At 42.8% G+C, this 19,497-nt stretch overlaps 1 protein-coding gene across 4 annotated transcripts; it reads right to left on the reverse strand.

Annotated features, from left to right (window-relative positions):
• Nucleotides 1–112: 112 nt before the first annotated feature.
• Nucleotides 113–19,069, reverse strand: dhdds (dehydrodolichyl diphosphate synthase). Of its 4 annotated transcripts, none has more exons than XM_030071790.1 (9): nucleotides 19,014–19,069; nucleotides 18,598–18,674; nucleotides 18,138–18,254; nucleotides 17,886–18,028; nucleotides 14,193–14,309; nucleotides 13,977–14,078; nucleotides 13,432–13,546; nucleotides 3,770–3,877; nucleotides 113–856 (listed from the first exon to the last, which is right to left on the reverse strand). In XM_030071790.1, exons 2-9 carry the CDS (start codon nucleotides 18,658–18,660, stop codon nucleotides 614–616), a joined length of 1,008 nt encoding a protein of 335 aa, XP_029927650.1. In that variant the 5' UTR covers nucleotides 18,661–18,674; nucleotides 19,014–19,069; the 3' UTR covers nucleotides 113–613. The 4 variants fall into 4 exon arrangements, with proteins under 4 accessions (XP_029927650.1, XP_029927649.1, XP_029927648.1 ...); XM_030071789.1 differs by having other exon boundaries at nucleotides 19,002–19,067; XM_030071788.1 differs by having other exon boundaries at nucleotides 18,968–19,062.
• Between the last annotated feature and the right edge of the window lie 428 nt (nucleotides 19,070–19,497).

Genomic DNA, 19,497 nt, shown 5'->3' on the forward strand with positions numbered 1-19,497 from the left:
ATTTGGCCAGATGGCAAAAGAACAGGACTAAATGTTTGATGTCCATAAAAAAAAAAAAAAAAAAAAAAAAAAAAGGAAACGTGACAGTAAAAGTGAACCACGCGCCTTTAAATGACATTGACATACATCTAATCACTTTATTCTGACTAAGAAAGCTGGTCAAAATATAGTTTTTAGATCATCATCATCAGACTCAACAAACAACACAGACTGCGTTCTTTGGGCCACAATAAATATACAAAGTGGTACTGATTTATATTTATCTGGCCACCTGCTTTGGAAAATGCCTCACAAAGACAGGGCCCTTGGCTTACAGAACCAGATCTTCCAATCAATAGCATGCACTTGACATAACTTACACAACTTATTTATTATTAAGCTATCTTGACCAGGCATTTCTTTTTATTAGACTTTGTTTTTATCTACAAACATAAATATCCCCATTGTACTACAGCCCCATAGGGGTAAAATTACCCTCTCGTCTTTGTATAAATCAGTAATACAAAAAGCCATTTCTGGTTCACTCTTCCCTTTTCCACAGAAGCCCTTTTCGGAAGAGGAAAGGAGAGGGGATATCCCCACTCAGACATGGGGTCTATTCTCTGCAGCTTCCCTAGGCCAGGACGGCTTGGCTGGCTAAATCAGTGAAGAAAGAGTCTCTCTTGTGCTTAAGTGCTTCTAGGAAGTCCTGAACTCGCTCCTCTCGGCAGGCAGTGTAGTGCAGCAATGCCTCCTGTCTTCTCTGGGCATCAGCCGGCTTTCCATTCCCATGATGCTGCAGGACCTCTGCTACACAGGCACGGTCGGCCTCTAGCTGCTGTAGCTCCTGCTCCTCTCGGTGGAGGTCTCTGGCTTTCTAAAAAGGTCACACATATGAAACATCAATCAGTCGCATGTGCAAGTCAGAATTACTTTAATTATCAATGTAAAAAACAAGCAGTAATTTGTGTTGGTGACACAGCTGCAGATGGATATTGGCATCTTCATGTTTTATATCACTGACACAACATGTTATGTGGTGTTATGACCCTGGGTCATGCCATAATTTTATTGCTGTGATTTGCTGTGCTGTTGTTCCTCTGTGCCTGAGGCAGACCATAGGAAATACAGAAAGGTTTCATTACAAGACAACAGGTTATAATTTACTGTCTAAAATGTGCAAAAGACCATAACACAGCAGTGGCAGCTCGAAAGTGATGATCAGTACCAACCAATTCATTATAACCATGATGACAAGCTTTCAAAATACACAAACTGCTTTGGCCGCGTTGTTTTGTTTCTCTAATCATTACTGAGCCAGGCTAACACATATGCATTTCAAAATGAATATCAAACATGTTCAGTCAATTTGGCATCCCATTATAAAAGCAAACTAGTCACATCCATGGTGCTAATGGCCAGCTTTTACATTTCCTGTTCAGATACCTCTTAGCCATATTTACCAAACACTGATATTTATTTCTCCTTCACTCAGGTCCCACGTATAAACATCTGTGTTGCAATAATATGCCCAAAAGAACCTGTTTCTGGTTTCCATCTGGGAAGAGGATGCTGATCTCATAGGATCTTACCAGACCTGAGAGTGCACCTGGACAACAGACCGGACTGGATATGGCTGTATACAAGAAGTGCATGAGCCAACTTAGGTCCCTCAGTGTATTCAGGACTATGTTGAACATGTTCTACCAGTCAGTGGTAGCAAGCTCCCTCTTTTTTTTTGCAGTGGTGTGCTGGGACTGCAGCGTCAAGATGGCTGACACCAACAGAGTAACCAAACAGCTAAAGTGGGCGGGGTTGATCATGGGAGTCAACCTGGACGCAGCCAGTACTGTGACGGAGAGGAGGACACTGTCCAAACGTCTGCCCACATGGACAATCCCTCCCACCCACTGCACAACACTATGGAGAGTCACAGAAGCAGGTTGAGCAGGAAACTCACAATGCCACAACGTACCACTGAGTGGAGCCATAGATCCTTCTTACCAACGCTGCCCTGAACTGACCCCAACTAAACCAACACACTGATCTCATTCCTATATGGTCATGAAATCATTTACTTGTACCATATCCAGGGCAGAGATTCTCATTTTTATAGTAATTATCTGCACTATTTGCACTCTAATTTTAGGTTTTAAGTATTTAAGCATGACCTTATTTCCCCTTGTGATACTGTAACTGCTACAACATAATATTCCCCTTCTGGGGGTCAATAAAGAACTCCATCTATTACAATTTGTTGTAGCCTAAAATACATGTTTGCTTTGTTTCTTATGGCTGTTAATTGACCTAATTCTTCTTGTAGCTCTTTTAAACATGCACCTCATACACAGACCCTAACCTTATGGTGCACAACAGTGCCTCTAAAAATGATAAATGAAATCTGTTTCTCTTATAACTCATCACTGATTCTTGGGAATTTGGATAAAACAGGTTTTAATTTTGAAAAAAAAAAAAAGTGCGTTAAATTACAAAATCTGAAGGTATATCATTATAGGCCAAGGTCTTGGCTGTTCAGCAATGTACCGGTGCAACCTCCTCATTTTGCATTTTTTTCATAAAAGAGGTTTTTCCAGTTATTAGGCTACTTTGTTTTTGTCAACACCGTCACCGTAATGTTTTTATTAAAGAGACTATTACTTTAATAACTCAACAGCACCAAAGAAACATATTGTAAGCATATTCATTTAAAACCAATATAACTGCCTCTGACAGTGGTGACACTAATCTGATGGTGGTGACAGTGGCCTCATTACAACATACATTTCCAAAATTTATACCACTCAAGTCAATGGCTTCTTGCTTAACAACTTTATTTAACTATTTGGTACAAAAAATAACAATCCTGAGCACTGTTATAAGCATTTTTCAGACTTCAGTCATCACCGTCAGACAGAAAACCTGACGGTGGTGACGTCTGACGGTGGTGACAAAAACCTCCTCTTTCACATAATAAGCATGAGTTGTTCACATTAGCCAGCTTGTTTTCGCCCTGTTGCTACCTACATCAGACCTCTTCTTAAAAAGTATACATTTATTTCATAATCTAATTTAATATTTTTTATACAGAAGTGACGGTGTTGACAATTTATGGTTGTGACAGTAGCAGTGTCCAAAAATATGAAGAGATTTAAGAGAAAATAGAAAACTTCTAGGAGGCTGAGCGGTCTTGAAGCATGCAGTAGAGCTGAAGGTTTGAAAAGGGGTCCTCAGGAATGTAATTGACCTTGTAGTTTTTGTATTATTATTTTTTAAATATATATCTGACGGTGGTGACGAATATCTGGGACACATTTTGAGCAACCACAAAATAATAGTAAATATTGTTCAAAACCCATCGTTTGTAATTTTTAATACATATTATAATGTACTCTTTCATGTGGTAAAGATATTATTCAATGAAATTATTACTTGTTGTTGTTTTAATCAAGTTGAAATGATTATCTCCTATCCGAGGACAACTGGTTTTGTAGGCCATGGGCCAACATATAATCATTAAATTAATACAAATTAAAAATAAACCTATAAAAGAACCTTACAAATATGCAAAGGACCCCCTGATTATGCCCTTGATTCTTTTTATTCATTAAAATGTTGTAAATTTCCAGCAGAAATAGCATTTTTCTTAGCAGGACGTGATTTATCCAAATTCTCAAGAATCAGTGTCATATATCCCTGAGTATAAACAGCCACCAGAGACCGTCCTCCATAATGTTAACACGCTGTACTACAAAGACTCAGACAGACTCTGTCTCAATAATGGAAACCTTACCTGAATGGATCTGTAATTAAACTGATATTGGAGAATGGCTTCACACAGGTTCCAGAAGGAATACTCCGGCCACAGAACTGACTGGAACACTAGACACGAGTGGGAGGTCTGCAGAAGGGAAGATTAGATAAAAATCAAAACTTAGCTCAGAGGATTAGTTGTTTGAGAATCTGGCACTCTAAATACTTTGATCAGATATAATGCAGTCCATTTGGTTAATATGTAATTAATTAGACCTGGGCATTAGCAAATAATACTGTGTTCCTTATTTTATTTGACCAAGGCACTGTACTGTAACTGTGTTACAGACCAGAAGGGTGTACTACGAAGCAGGTTTAGTGGGTTAGCGAGGTATGTTGAGTCTAAAGCCAGGCTTTCCTGTATCACGAAGGTGGCTCTCTTTTAACCCGGCTAGGTCACCATGGTAACTTATGCTTAACTCATAACCTGGTCCCGACCAGGTTATGAGCTAAGTTTAACCCCGGCTCTAAAAGCGGCGCTATCTCACCCAGGTGAAATCACAAAGTAATTTTTGTCCGGTGATTGGTGGCACATATGCACAATGCAGGTATACAATTGGTAGTGCACAGACTTCACGTTTGTTAGAAATATTCCTTTGTATTACAGACTTTGTTATAGTAGGCTAGCCTACTTTTTTAAAGGAAACCCCTTAATAACGGTGACTGTCACGGCATCCGAAGGTGATGACTGGACGGGAGCAGCCCGTGGTGATTCAAACGCATTCCAAACGCCATTTATTCCAATTTAGAAAAAAAAAAAAGATTTAACAAAAAAGGAGCAAACAAACATCAACAGAAATGGCTCCATAATTCTAGTTAAACTTCAAATGTAATAAACAATTATCTGAAACTACTGACAAGTAGCTCTAAGCAGCGTAAATAGTGGTCAAAATTGGCATGTAACCATGGTAACCAACCGACACTGCTAGACTCACCCACACACACCTTCAGTCACCTGACTCAACCTCAGGCTTTACCTCCAATTCCTTGGCAACACTCCCATAAAGCTACTGAAGTTACATACACTATATTACCAAAAGTATTCGCTCACCCATTCAAATGATCAGAATCAGGTGTCCTAATCACTTGGCCTGGCCACAGGTGTATAAAATCAAGCACTCAGGCATGCAGACTGTGAAACAAGACATTTGTGAAAGAATGGGCCGCTCTCAGGAGCTCAGTGAATTCCAGCGTGGAACTGTCATAGGATGCCACCTGTGCAACAAATCCAGTCGTGAAATTTTCTCGCTCCTAAATATTCCACAGTCAACTGTCAGCTCTATTATAACAAAATGGAAGCGTTTGGGAACAACAGCAACTCAGCCATGAAGTGGTAGGCCACGTAAAGTGACGGAGAGGGGTCAGCGGATGCTGAAGCGCATAGTGCAAAGAGGTTGCCGACTTTCTGCACAGTCAATTGCTACAGAGCTACAAACTTCATGTGACCTTCAGATTAGCCCAAGTACAGTACGCAGAGAGCTTCATGGAATGGGTTTCCATGGCCGAGCAGCTGCAGCCAAGCCACACATCACCAAGTGCAATGCAAAGCGTCGGATGCAATGGTGTAAAGCACGCCGCCACTGGCCTCTAGAGCAGTGGAGACGCGTTCTCTGGAGTGATGAATCACGCTTTTCCATCTGGCAATCTGATGGACGAGTCTGGGTTTGGAGGTTGCCAGGAGAACGGTACATTTCAGACTGCATTGTGCCGACTGTGAAATTTGGTGGAGGAGGAATTATGGTGTGGGGTTGTTTTTCAGGAGCTGGGCTTGGCCCCTTAGTTCCAGTGAAAGGAACTTTGAATGCTTCCGGATACCAAAACATTTTGGACAATTCCATGCTCCCAACCTTGTGGGAACAGTTTGGAGCGGGCCCCTTCCTCTTCTAACATGACTGTGCACCAGTGCACAAAGCAAGGTCCATAAAGACATGGATGAGTCTGGTGTGGATGAACTTGACTGGCCTGCACAGAGTCCTGACCTGAACCCGATAGAACACCTTTGGGATGAATTAGAGCGGAGACTGAGAGCCAGGCCTTCTCGACCAACATCAGTGTGTGACCTCACCAATGCGCTTTTGGAAGAATGGTCAAAAATTCCTATAAACACTCTCCTCAACCTTGTGGACAGTCTTCCCAGAAGAGTTGAAGCTGTAATAGCTGCAAAAGGTGGACCGACATCATATTGAACTCTATGGGTTAGGAATGGGATGGCACTTCAGTTCATAGTATGAGTAAAGGCAGGTGAGCGAATACTTTTGGTAATATAGTGTATTTCTAAACTAAAATTCATAATACTGAATGAATATTGCAGCAATTATTTAAAATGGCTATAACAGTGACAGAATCCCCAACCTTTGTGCTTCCTTTGAAATTAATCGCCAGCACTCCTCTCTCGCCTTATTTGCGGCCACAGTGTTGCTCTTAGCGGTAATTTTATTTTTAAAAATTTCATAGCTTTCCATGAGGACAAGCTGCTCCTCTTGCGTGAAATATGCAGCCCGTGAACGGTCCATTTTTCGCGGAAGTAGAATCATATGACGCCAAAACGCCCCCTTTTCTGTGAACGCGCACAGAGCACAAAGCTGACAGCCGGACTCAGGGCCAAAACCACCATTTCAACATTGGGGGGGGGACAGATATTGAATTTGCTATTGAATTGCAAATACACTATATTACCAAAAGTATTCGCTCACCCATTCAAATGATCAGAATCAGGTGTCCTAATCACTTGGCCTGGCCACAGGTGTATAAAATCAAGCACTCAGGCATGCAGACTGTGAAACAAGACATTTGTGAAAGAATGGGCCGCTCTCAGGAGCTCAGTGAATTCCAGCGTGGAACTGTCATAGGATGCCACCTGTGCAACAAATCCAGTCGTGAAATTTCCTCGCTCCTAAATATTCCACAGTCAACTGTCAGCTCTATTATAACAAAATGGAAGCGTTTGGGAACAACAGCAACTCAGCCACGAAGTGGTAGGCCACGTAAAGTGACGGAGAGGGGTCAGCGGATGCTGAAGCGCATAGTGCAAAGAGGTCGCCGACTTTCTGCACAGTCAATTGCTACAGAGCTACAAACTTCATGTGACCTTCAGATTAGCCCAAGTACAGTACGCAGAGAGCTTCATGGAATGGGTTTCCATGGCCGAGCAGCTGCAGCCAAGCCACACATCACCAAGTGCAATGCAAAGCGTCGGATGCAATGGTGTAAAGCACGCCGCCACTGGCCTCTAGAGCAGTGGAGACGCGTTCTCTGGAGTGATGAATCACGCTTTTCCATCTGGCAATCTGATGGACGAGTCTGGGTTTGGAGGTTGCCAGGAGAACGGTACATTTCAGACTGCATTGTGCCGACTGTGAAATTTGGTGGAGGAGGAATTATGGTGTGGGGTTGTTTTTCAGGAGCTGGGCTTGGCCCCTTAGTTCCAGTGAAAGGAACTTTGAATGCTTCCGGATACCAAAACATTTTGGACAATTCCATGCTCCCAACCTTGTGGGAACAGTTTGGAGCGGGCCCCTTCCTCTTCTAACATGACTGTGCACCAGTGCACAAAGCAAGGTCCATAAAGACATGGATGAGTCTGGTGTGGATGAACTTGACTGGCCTGCACAGAGTCCTGACCTGAACCCGATAGAACACCTTTGGGATGAATTAGAGCGGAGACTGAGAGCCAGGCCTTCTCGACCAACATCAGTGTGTGACCTCACCAATGCGCTTTTGGAAGAATGGTCAAAAATTCCTATAAACACTCTCCTCAACCTTGTGGACAGTCTTCCCAGAAGAGTTGAAGCTGTAATAGCTGCAAAAGGTGGACCGACATCATATTGAACTCTATGGGTTAGGAATGGGATGGCACTTCAGTTCATAGTATGAGTAAAGGCAGGTGAGCGAATACTTTTGGTAATATAGTGTATTTCTAAACTAAAATTCATAATACTGAATGAATATTGCAGCAATTATTTAAAATGGCTATAACAGTGACAGAATCCCCAACCTTTGTGCTTCCTTTGAAATTAATCGCCAGCACTCCTCTCTCGCCTTATTTGCGGCCACAGTGTTGCTCTTAGCGGTAATTTTATTTTTAAAAATTTCATAGCTTTCCATGAGGACAAGCTGCTCCTCTTGCGTGAAATATGCAGCCCGTGAACGGTCCATTTTTCGCGGAAGTAGAATCATATGACGCCAAAACGCCCCCTTTTCTGTGAACGCGCACAGAGCACAAAGCTGACAGCCGGACTCAGGGCCAAAACCACCATTTCAACATTGGGGGGGGACAGATATTGAATTTGCTATTGAATTGCAAATACACTATATTACCAAAAGTATTCGCTCACCCATTCAAATGATCAGAATCAGGTGTCCTAATCACTTGGCCTGGCCACAGGTGTATAAAATCAAGCACTCAGGCATGCAGACTGTGAAACAAGACATTTGTGAAAGAATGGGCCGCTCTCAGGAGCTCAGTGAATTCCAGCGTGGAACTGTCATAGGATGCCACCTGTGCAACAAATCCAGTCGTGAAATTTCCTCGCTCCTAAATATTCCACAGTCAACTGTCAGCTCTATTATAACAAAATGGAAGCGTTTGGGAACAACAGCAACTCAGCCACGAAGTGGTAGGCCACGTAAAGTGACGGAGAGGGGTCAGCGGATGCTGAAGCGCATAGTGCAAAGAGGTCGCCGACTTTCTGCACAGTCAATTGCTACAGAGCTACAAACTTCATGTGACCTTCAGATTAGCCCAAGTACAGTACGCAGAGAGCTTCATGGAATGGGTTTCCATGGCCGAGCAGCTGCAGCCAAGCCACACATCACCAAGTGCAATGCAAAGCGTCGGATGCAATGGTGTAAAGCACGCCGCCACTGGCCTCTAGAGCAGTGGAGACGCGTTCTCTGGAGTGATGAATCACGCTTTTCCATCTGGCAATCTGATGGACGAGTCTGGGTTTGGAGGTTGCCAGGAGAACGGTACATTTCAGACTGCATTGTGCCGACTGTGAAATTTGGTGGAGGAGGAATTATGGTGTGGGGTTGTTTTTCAGGAGCTGGGCTTGGCCCCTTAGTTCCAGTGAAAGGAACTTTGAATGCTTCCGGATACCAAAACATTTTGGACAATTCCATGCTCCCAACCTTGTGGGAACAGTTTGGAGCGGGCCCCTTCCTCTTCTAACATGACTGTGCACCAGTGCACAAAGCAAGGTCCATAAAGACATGGATGAGTCTGGTGTGGATGAACTTGACTGGCCTGCACAGAGTCCTGACCTGAACCCGATAGAACACCTTTGGGATGAATTAGAGCGGAGACTGAGAGCCAGGCCTTCTCGACCAACATCAGTGTGTGACCTCACCAATGCGCTTTTGGAAGAATGGTCAAAAATTCCTATAAACACTCTCCTCAACCTTGTGGACAGTCTTCCCAGAAGAGTTGAAGCTGTAATAGCTGCAAAAGGTGGACCGACATCATATTGAACTCTATGGGTTAGGAATGGGATGGCACTTCAGTTCATAGTATGAGTAAAGGCAGGTGAGCGAATACTTTTGGTAATATAGTGTATTTCTAAACTAAAATTCATAATACTGAATGAATATTGCAGCAATTATTTAAAATGGCTATAACAGTGACAGAATCCCCAACCTTTGTGCTTCCTTTGAAATTAATCGCCAGCACTCCTCTCTCGCCTTATTTGCGGCCACAGTGTTGCTCTTAGCGGTAATTTTATTTTTAAAAATTTCATAGCTTTCCATGAGGACAAGCTGCTCCTCTTGCGTGAAATATGCAGCCCGTGAACGGTCCATTTTTCGCGGAAGTAGAATCATATGACGCCAAAACGCCCCCTTTTCTGTGAACGCGCACAGAGCACAAAGCTGACAGCCGGACTCAGGGCCAAAACCACCATTTCAACATTGGGGGGGGACAGATATTGAATTTGCTATTGAATTGCAAATACACTATATTACCAAAAGTATTCGCTCACCCATTCAAATGATCAGAATCAGGTGTCCTAATCACTTGGCCTGGCCACAGGTGTATAAAATCAAGCACTCAGGCATGCAGACTGTGAAACAAGACATTTGTGAAAGAATGGGCCGCTCTCAGGAGCTCAGTGAATTCCAGCGTGGAACTGTCATAGGATGCCACCTGTGCAACAAATCCAGTCGTGAAATTTCCTCGCTCCTAAATATTCCACAGTCAACTGTCAGCTCTATTATAACAAAATGGAAGCGTTTGGGAACAACAGCAACTCAGCCACGAAGTGGTAGGCCACGTAAAGTGACGGAGAGGGGTCAGCGGATGCTGAAGCGCATAGTGCAAAGAGGTCGCCGACTTTCTGCACAGTCAATTGCTACAGAGCTACAAACTTCATGTGACCTTCAGATTAGCCCAAGTACAGTACGCAGAGAGCTTCATGGAATGGGTTTCCATGGCCGAGCAGCTGCAGCCAAGCCACACATCACCAAGTGCAATGCAAAGCGTCGGATGCAATGGTGTAAAGCACGCCGCCACTGGCCTCTAGAGCAGTGGAGACGCGTTCTCTGGAGTGATGAATCACGCTTTTCCATCTGGCAATCTGATGGACGAGTCTGGGTTTGGAGGTTGCCAGGAGAACGGTACATTTCAGACTGCATTGTGCCGACTGTGAAATTTGGTGGAGGAGGAATTATGGTGTGGGGTTGTTTTTCAGGAGCTGGGCTTGGCCCCTTAGTTCCAGTGAAAGGAACTTTGAATGCTTCAGGATACCAAAACATTTTGGACAATTCCATGCTCCCAACCTTGTGGGAACAGTTTGGAGCGGGCCCCTTCCTCTTCCAACATGACTGTGCACCAGTGCACAAAGCAAGGTCCATAAAGACATGGATGACAGAGTCTGGTGTGGATGAACTTGACTGGCCTGCACAGAGTCCTGACCTGAACCCGATAGAACACCTTTGGGATGAATTAGAGCGGAGACTGAGAGCCAGGCCTTCTCGACCAACATCAGTGTGTGACCTCACCAATGCGCTTTTGGAAGAATGGTCAAAAATTCCTATAAACACTCTCCTCAACCTTGTGGACAGTCTTCCCAGAAGAGTTGAAGCTGTAATAGCTGCAAAAGGTGGACCGACATCATATTGAACTCTATGGGTTAGGAATGGGATGGCACTTCAGTTCATAGTATGAGTAAAGGCAGGTGAGCGAATACTTTTAGTAATATAGTGTATATTCCAGCAATATTGGGGGGCACATTTTTGGAGTGCCTGAACATTGGGGGGGACTTGTCCCCCCCAATGTATATGGACGTTTGGTCCCTGGCCGGACTTACCAAACCTTGATGATAACCACCGTCGTGATACCACTTAACTTTTATTTTATGAGTAAAGCATGAAAGTTTCAGCATATAATATAAATAACCCAACGTTTTACTTCAGATGTGGAGGCCTTTGGTGCCCTTGATTTCATTGACCTCAGCATTGCATTTTTCTAGTTTTGCCCCATCACCATGCATTAAGATCATATATGTCTTTGCCAAAATTGTATTTTTGTTCTAATAAAGATGCTTTCCTAACCTACAAAGTATTTGTGTTTATTTCCAGTAATCTGAGGGGCATAAAGGGCTTGAATGAGGGATCTTAACATCAAAGGAAGGTCCGATGATGGAGACCTCTTAAAGCCCTGTTTGGATGCAGGTGGTATGCACTTTAGATAATCTGGGACACTAAAGCATGCCTCCTCACTGATGCAATCCCCCACTGCTTCATGGAAGACAGAAATGGCTGCTGCATAAACCTTAATAGCGCTTGTTGCCCTACCTGAGTCAAAAAGCCACTGCAGGAAGAAAAGAATGAGCTCAATAGGGCAGGTGGCAGGATCCAACTGCTTTTTGCAACACATTAAACGGGCCACCTATCAGGCCAATGTCTGGAACAACACTTTTGTGTGATCCATGTGTAGAGTGTAAAAATAAAACATAACTGATGTATTTTGTCTGTGAAAAATTCAATTGACCGTATGAAATTTGTCCACCCTCTGCCTCATTGCAGAGGTCAAATCTGAAACATCATGGTTTCTAGAAACACTGGAAAAAGTTGCATATTTTAGTCATAAAATGCATAATACCTTCCATATATGAGCTTATCTGCTCCACTACAAGAATACAAATGCAAAAATAATAATACAAAAAATACAAGATGCAAATACAAAGAGTTTTTAACAGATTAATATATTGTTAGATTTTAATTTGTGCTTGATATCCAGCAGTGAAAGCCAAATCTGAAAAGCATGCATGTCGTGATGATGGCATCTGCAGTCTCTGTACACTTAAGCCCAGTGAGTTTCTGGGGTGCTCAAAACATTTAAGGGACCATTTGTGTGACTTCATCATTCTGTTGAAATGTCTATGTCTTAATGATAAAATCACTACACCTCAGCATCACATAATTCTAATTATCTCCATCAGTCACAATGCTAATCATAGTGAGGTTGAGGAATGATGCAGGAAAAGGAGTGCGGTAAGACACCCAAGTGTTTTCCAGCTGGCAGGAATATGTTTTTAAGGCGACTACAAAGATGATCTTGACATACAGAATCTTACTCTGCCCATAATTTCTGACACTGAAAATCACTACCACTTATAACAAGAAAATGAAAAGGCAGACACAAACTTTGGAACCAAATTCCTGGATCGGAGCTGGACTCTTTCCTTCTCCAGATTTGCCTCAGATGAGAGGTGCTGGGCAGGTGTGGGGTTACTTGTTAGCTGCTGAATGAGCACTGCTGTGTTGGACCTGTTTGTCCCAGTGAATGAGAGGGTTGCCTTATTGCGACTTTGGGTCGCAGGGGGGAAATTTCTGACTGTCCTAACAGCATACACACCAAACAGCAGTTTGGAGTATACAGCCTTCCAAGAGGCAACAGGAAGTATCCTGGTGAAGGCACCATCTGAGGACTCTGTAGTTCTACTGTGAGACTTCAATGCTCACATTGACTGTGATGGGAAAACCTGGATTCCATGACTCTGTGCGGTTCATGGATTTCCCATAATGAACACCATGTTCGAGCATAAAGCAGCTACTACATGTACCTGGTAGCAGAGCTCCTTTGGCCAATGGTGAGGATGCCTCCTGGGCGCCTCCCTGTGGAGGTGTTCCAGGCACAACCAAATGGGAGGAAATCCCGGGCCAGACACAGGACACACTGGGGGGATTATATATCCCTGCTGGCTAGGGAACGCCTGGGGATCCCCCAGGAGGAGCTGCTGCATGTGGCTATGGAAAGGAATGTCTGACCTCCGCAGCCTGCTATCACTGCAACCCGATCCCGAATAAGCGGCAGAAAATGGATAGATTAACAATTTGAGCAAGATAACTGGTTGGAGGTATATACAAGTGTAGTTACTATGGTTACAGTTACAACACATGGTTCAAAGGAAAGAGTTGTTGCCCCTATTTTGCATTTAAAAAAAAAAAAAAAACAGCCACTCAAAAAAGTTGTGCAACCTCACTTATCATTTTCTAATTATTTCTTAGATTGCTGAAGGGGGGTATTAACATATTTTATATGAAATCCTGAAAAAAATCCTGAAAAAAAGGAAGAGCTTTAAAATGTCATCTCTGCTTACTGTCACTTCCCCTGGGCAATTAATATGAAGTCAGTCCCCTTCTTACCTGCCAGAGGAGGAAGTCACTAAGGCGCACCTCTCCAGAGGTGCGGATGAGCAGGTCAGGGTTGGGAGAATTATTGCTGTACAGACACTTGCTCAGCAGTGCTTCCGACACATCACTGGAAAACACAAACGGCTAGTTAGAGCAACAGAAACATTTTCACTTATGTGTGTGGTATGTAGGGCGGGGCAATACGCTTGAAATTACAACACTCATGAGGACTTTTTCACTATGAACATATACCATGATGTAGATAATGTGCACAAAATTGAATGTTAAATAACTAATGTCCATCATCTTGAACCAAATGGTAATATAAATAAATAATATTCCTTAAAATGTTTCATGCCTAATTTTGTTAGAATTTTAAATAGGTTTGTTTGTTGTCATTGGTTTCAACAGCAGAATTATGAGTGAGGATATCCCAATATCACTATATCATATTAATGAGTCTACTGAGAGATAATAAATGATAATACTTAAGTACTGCCCAACCCTAATGCTATTCTGCATTCGCTCTAGTCAGCCTGTCAGTTGCAGTTGTTCACCTTGATTTGATGAGGCCCTGCTCCACTCCCCAGGCCATTTCCCTGACTGCATTGGTGATTTCATGTCTCGAGGTGTAGGCAAAACACACATTCAGGAAACATCTGCAGAGCAAACATTTATATATGTCAAGTCCTTACTGTATTGCAGCATTTCTCAGATGTAGTACTGATGATGAGGGTCTCAACAGCACAAGCACAAATTAATGAAAAACATACTTGTTGTGAGTCCTGGTCTCAAACACTGCTTTGGCGATAAGCTGCTGAAGGTCCAGTGGCAGCATGGTCAAGTCCCCCAGCACCCGGATACACACACTGTGCTTCTCCAGATTGTCCCTGTGAGGAGGACAGAAGTGGTGGAGTTTGTGAAGGAGGAACAAAAAAATATGAAGAACAGGCTGAACAAATGGCTTTATTGCCATTTAAACAGAGCAAATATGTCTGAAGAAATTCCTGTGTACAGGCACCTTGTGTGTATTCAGGAGGGAAAAAAAGGCTGACAGAGTGCAGAGCCCTGAGCAGGCTGGAGTGCAGACTGAAGTGCAGTGCCTTGCTTGAACACACCAAGTCAGCCTCTCTTTCTTTAATCCAAACCTCAACATCACTTCACTCTGAGCTTCAATATTGTTGATATGGAGCAGGCACACCATATCTGCTGCTTTAGACCAAATATTCGGACTGAGTGATAAGACACTCTAATCAGTTTATGATGTAATTTCTGATGGATTGTATTTATTCTTTTTTTCTTGTTTACTTAAAAATCAGTAAAAATTATACACTGAATGACATTGATGGGTGTGTTTGATGTGACTGTTTCCTAAATGAAACCTGTTTTTTTCCTTCCCTTTCTAAACACCTGACCAATCAGATTGCTTGCAGGTGTGATAAGCTCTTCTTATAGAGACAGAGCACGACACATCACACTCCGGCAACCACGACCACCAGGGGGAAAACAAGTTATTGCTGAGTGTTGTGATGGGATATGTGTATGTGTGTGTTTGGTTCAAACTGCAGGTGTGGATAGTGACATGATTGTGTATTGCGCTGACAGAGAGGGAGGTCATCCACTGTAGCAGTGCAATTATACACAATCATTGGCACAGAAATTCCCTACAACAAAATATAAGCTTGTTTTTTGCTTGCAAACATTCAAAATCGTGATTCTTTTTTTATTCTTCTATTTAAAGTAAAGATATTGGTATCATGTGTAACTTGACAACCTAAGCATGTCATGCCCCTTGACCTCTGACCTGACGCTATCTGAAAATCAAAATAGGTTCTGCAGGTGCCCACGGCTCTCCCCTTTGCAGACATGCCCACTTTATACAAGGATACAAGGATACAAGGAAGTTTATTTATGTTAATCCCATGGAGTTTGGGGCACAAACCATGCAGTTATTTGCATGTAGTACAAATGTGTTATTTTGGCTTATTGAAAAATAGTGTATTTGTGCACACTAGGGCCTAAACAGTCTTGGAGATGCATAAATTGGGTTTGACTGGAAAGCGGGGACTATTTTGGATTCAGTGAACCTGATTTTATTCATGTGCGATGATGTTAGCAACAATAGTAGCCATTTCATTGTAATGAGACCATTTTTTGGAACTGGAGATTAATATTTAAAAACGACCCGGTGTGCTCTTTAAGGTAATCACAGCCTCATGAAACAAACAAAACTTGCAATAAATCTTAACATTGAATCGCAATACTTGACAATTGCACTACATATCGAATTGGCACCTAAGTATCGTGATACTATTAAATTGGGAGAACAGCATATCAGCCCTTAAACACATACACTACTCACAAAAAGTTAGGGATATTCGGCTTTCGGGTGAAATTTCAGCATGAACCTAAAATGCATTATAACCTTTACAGGTGAAATTAATGTGACCTTCTGTAAACTTTTGAATGCACATGTCCAACCGTTCAATGTTTCAGTACTTTTTGCACAAGTTGCTGTTCTCTAACAAGGAGTTTAACGGCAAAATTCACAACAGGTGTTTGATCCATGAATCGACCAATAAATTTCCTGGCTCAATTAGAATTGGTATTTAAACAGTCCTCCTCATTATGCTGTTCACATTTTGACATCAAGAGACCAAGACGACACCTAACAATTGATCAGCAGCACCTCGCCATTGCGAGGCTTCAAACAGGATGTTCTCAGACGGAAGTGGCCACTGAGCTTAGAGTGTCACAGAGTGTCATCAGCAGGTTGCAACAGAGATACAGAGAGACTGGAAGAGTCACAGAAAGGCATAGAAGTGGACATCCTTTGGCCACATCCCACACTGATGACCGCTTCATTGTGAACAGTGCCCTGTGGAACCGGATGATGAATGCAATCAACTCCAGGCACCTTTAAGCGAGGTGAGAGGCACTCAAGTGTCATGTCAGACCATTCGAAACCGTTAACATCAGCATGGTCTGCGTGCTAGACGACCTGCAAGGGTACCTGACCACACCACCAGGCACAGGTGTCATCGTCTTGCATGGGCCAGGGAGCATTTACGCTGGACGAGGGACCAGTGGGCCTCAGTGCTGTTCTCTGATGAAAGCCGATTCATGTTGAGCAGAAATGATGGCCGCCAACGATGTTGGAGACGTCAAGGAGAGCCCTATGCATCAGCCACTGTTGTCACCAGACAAGCCTTTGGTGGTGGTGGTGTTACTGTGTGGGCAGGTGTGTCTAGTCAGTACAGAACTGCCCTACACTTTGTGAATGGTACAGTGACAAGCCCATACTACCTGAATAACATCATTAATCCAGTCATTGTGCCCCTGCATGAACAACACAGGCCTAATTTCATCTTCATGGACGACAATGCTCCAGCTCATCGAGGTCGCATCATTAGGGAACGGCTGCTGGAGACTGGGGTACCTCAGATGGAGTGGCCTGCACTTTGTCCAGACCTGCATCCCATAGAAAACCTATGGGATCAGCTGTGTCGCCGTGTAGAGGCTCGGAGCTCTGTACCCCAGAACCTCAATGTCCTGAGGGCCGCCCTTCAAGAAGAGTGGGATGCCATGCCTCAGCAGACAATAAGTCGACTTGTGAACAGCATGAGACGTCGTTGTCAAGCTGTAATTGATGCTCAAGGGCACATGACAAGTTATTGAGACATTGACATTTTTTGTTGTGGTATATCCAACACTGTTGTTGGCTTTTGTTTCAAGAAATTGTTTGAGATGAGGAAATCACCAGTGCATGCTTCTACTTAAATGCCCTACTTTCATGATATAATATCACTGTAGCGTGAACTTTTTACATTTTCCGTAAATTTCACCCGAAAGCCAAATATCCCTAACTTTTTGTGAGTGGTGTATATACCACCAAAAGTATCTTCTGTTAAATCCAGCCATACCCAGCGTGAAGCAACCTGACCATCAGAATGGAGAGAGATGAACTTAAATGTGCTCTGTCTATATAGCAGGATTGTAAATTCATTGGTAGCTGCCAGCACTTTCTTAGGAAAGGAGACTGCCACTCTTGCCTACTGAAACCTCATCTGACGCTTAATGCTGTTTTGCAAAGATGGAAACTATTCATAATAAGCACTAACGGCATGCTTTCTTTTCTTTTCTTTCTTTCTTTTTTTTTTTTTTTACTTCATATCACGGATAATGTAAGGTTTCTGGATTATTTTGGTTTAGGTTTCGGTTTTGCTTCCAGTGCAGGTTGTATCACTGCAACTAATCTAAACACTGTCAACATTTGCATAAGACTGGCCTGAAATCAGTCCCTGTTTCAGGCGAATGTGCGGCTCCTTTTACCGTTCATATTGAGGAAGCTGTGAATCACAGAGGGATGATGAGAATGTGACTTGCATCCACTTGGAAAAAAAAAAAAAAAAAAACAGCGAAGAAGACAAAGACCACAGCGCAGCTTCTTTAAAACATCTACTCACCGTTCCTCTAACAGCCTGGTGAACTTCTGCTTGGCCAGCTCCATTAACCCATCCACCTCGGCTTTAGCCCGCTTGAAGTTCTCAATGCTGAAGGCGTAAACTGTGACCTCTCGGATGTTCAAGTGCTGGCACCAGCAGAGTGTCTGAGGAGACGGTTTACAAACATGTTAGCAACCTCAATCCTTTTTTCCACCTGATGGCCTTCATGCCTTCCAGCTGAGAAGACGAGGTTTGCTTCCAACACATCCTCACCTCTGCCAGCTTGTTAAAGCCCTGCATGTGCCCCTCCTGACGCTCCACATTCTTCTTGCGGGCAAAACGGCGGTTCCCATCCATGATGAAGGCCACATGTTTAGGCATTGGTCCTGCCTGGGAGACACAAAGCGCAGCAGACGAGTCGAGACAGGGCGAGAACTATGAACTATGAGCTGCTTTCGGTTTTCCGGTTATTGGTGGTTTCAATGTAAAACAAGACTCTTATTTAGTCTTTTGTGTGTTGTAATACTTTATCGTTTACTGCCGTCTTGGCCAGGACTATCTTGAAAAAGTGATTTTGAATCTCAAGTGACTCTCTGGTTAAAAAATTAATAATATAAAATAAACACAAGCAGAAACATAGGCAGCAACTATTACTATGTACTTACTACTATATAATGCTGTAGTTGACTTATTCTGCTTCAAATAACAAAAAGGTGTCTGATCTTAGGCTTACCTTGAGGATATTGGCGGCTATCTTCTGAAGCAGGCTTAATTCACTCTCCCTTATCCACGACATCTTCAAGCTTCAGGCTAAAAAAAATCACAAGTATGATTTTAAGATATGTTTCTCGCTACCCCAAAGTGCATCCTCCAGAAAACAGACCGTCTGGAGACACTAAACGAAATGCATAAGAATAACTGTGACCGCCGTCATGCAGTCATGTGGATTTCTTGGTAGTAGGCAGCTGAGCTTACAATGCTGTTACTCACTGGAGCTGCAAAAAAAATACACAAAGCCGACAACATATCGTCGAGCAACACCCAGACACAATGACAAGTGGCCCCTTTCATTCAAATAATTGAACAGCACGGCGAGTAATTACCAGTATCGCTCTTATTTCATCACACTTCACAGACCTTCCAACTCACAGCTTTTACGATGACGTCCTCTTCCGCATTTCGGTAAGTGACGTCGCCGGACTGTGACCACTTCCTGCGGCACTTGGGCAGATTTGTGTAGTATCAGGATGGACTGAAGGTTTTTTTTTTTTTTTTTTTCTGTTTATTTGATTGTGTTTTTCTTTTATAGGAAATTAACAAAAACCTCGGCGGTTCAACAGTTACAGTATCTGAACAAATAATAATGTATGAATATGTCTTATCATTTAGAGTGAAGTTGTGGTAACAGACATAAAATACTTTTAAAAATATTTTAGACACATTAACTTATATTTTTTTCCCCTCTCTTATGAAACATTATCTTCAAATTCCATCCATATACAGCTTACCATTATGGAGAGATAAAACGCACATCATAACTCTTAAAAAGATAGACAGAAAGAACATTATTCCACTAATAAAAAGGTGGGTAAAAAAAAAAAAAAAACAAAACAAAAAACAATGATTTAGGCGG

Source organism: Myripristis murdjan, chromosome 16, assembly GCF_902150065.1.
Source record: "Myripristis murdjan chromosome 16, fMyrMur1.1, whole genome shotgun sequence".
NCBI classification, from domain to species: domain Eukaryota; kingdom Metazoa; phylum Chordata; class Actinopteri; order Holocentriformes; family Holocentridae; genus Myripristis; species Myripristis murdjan.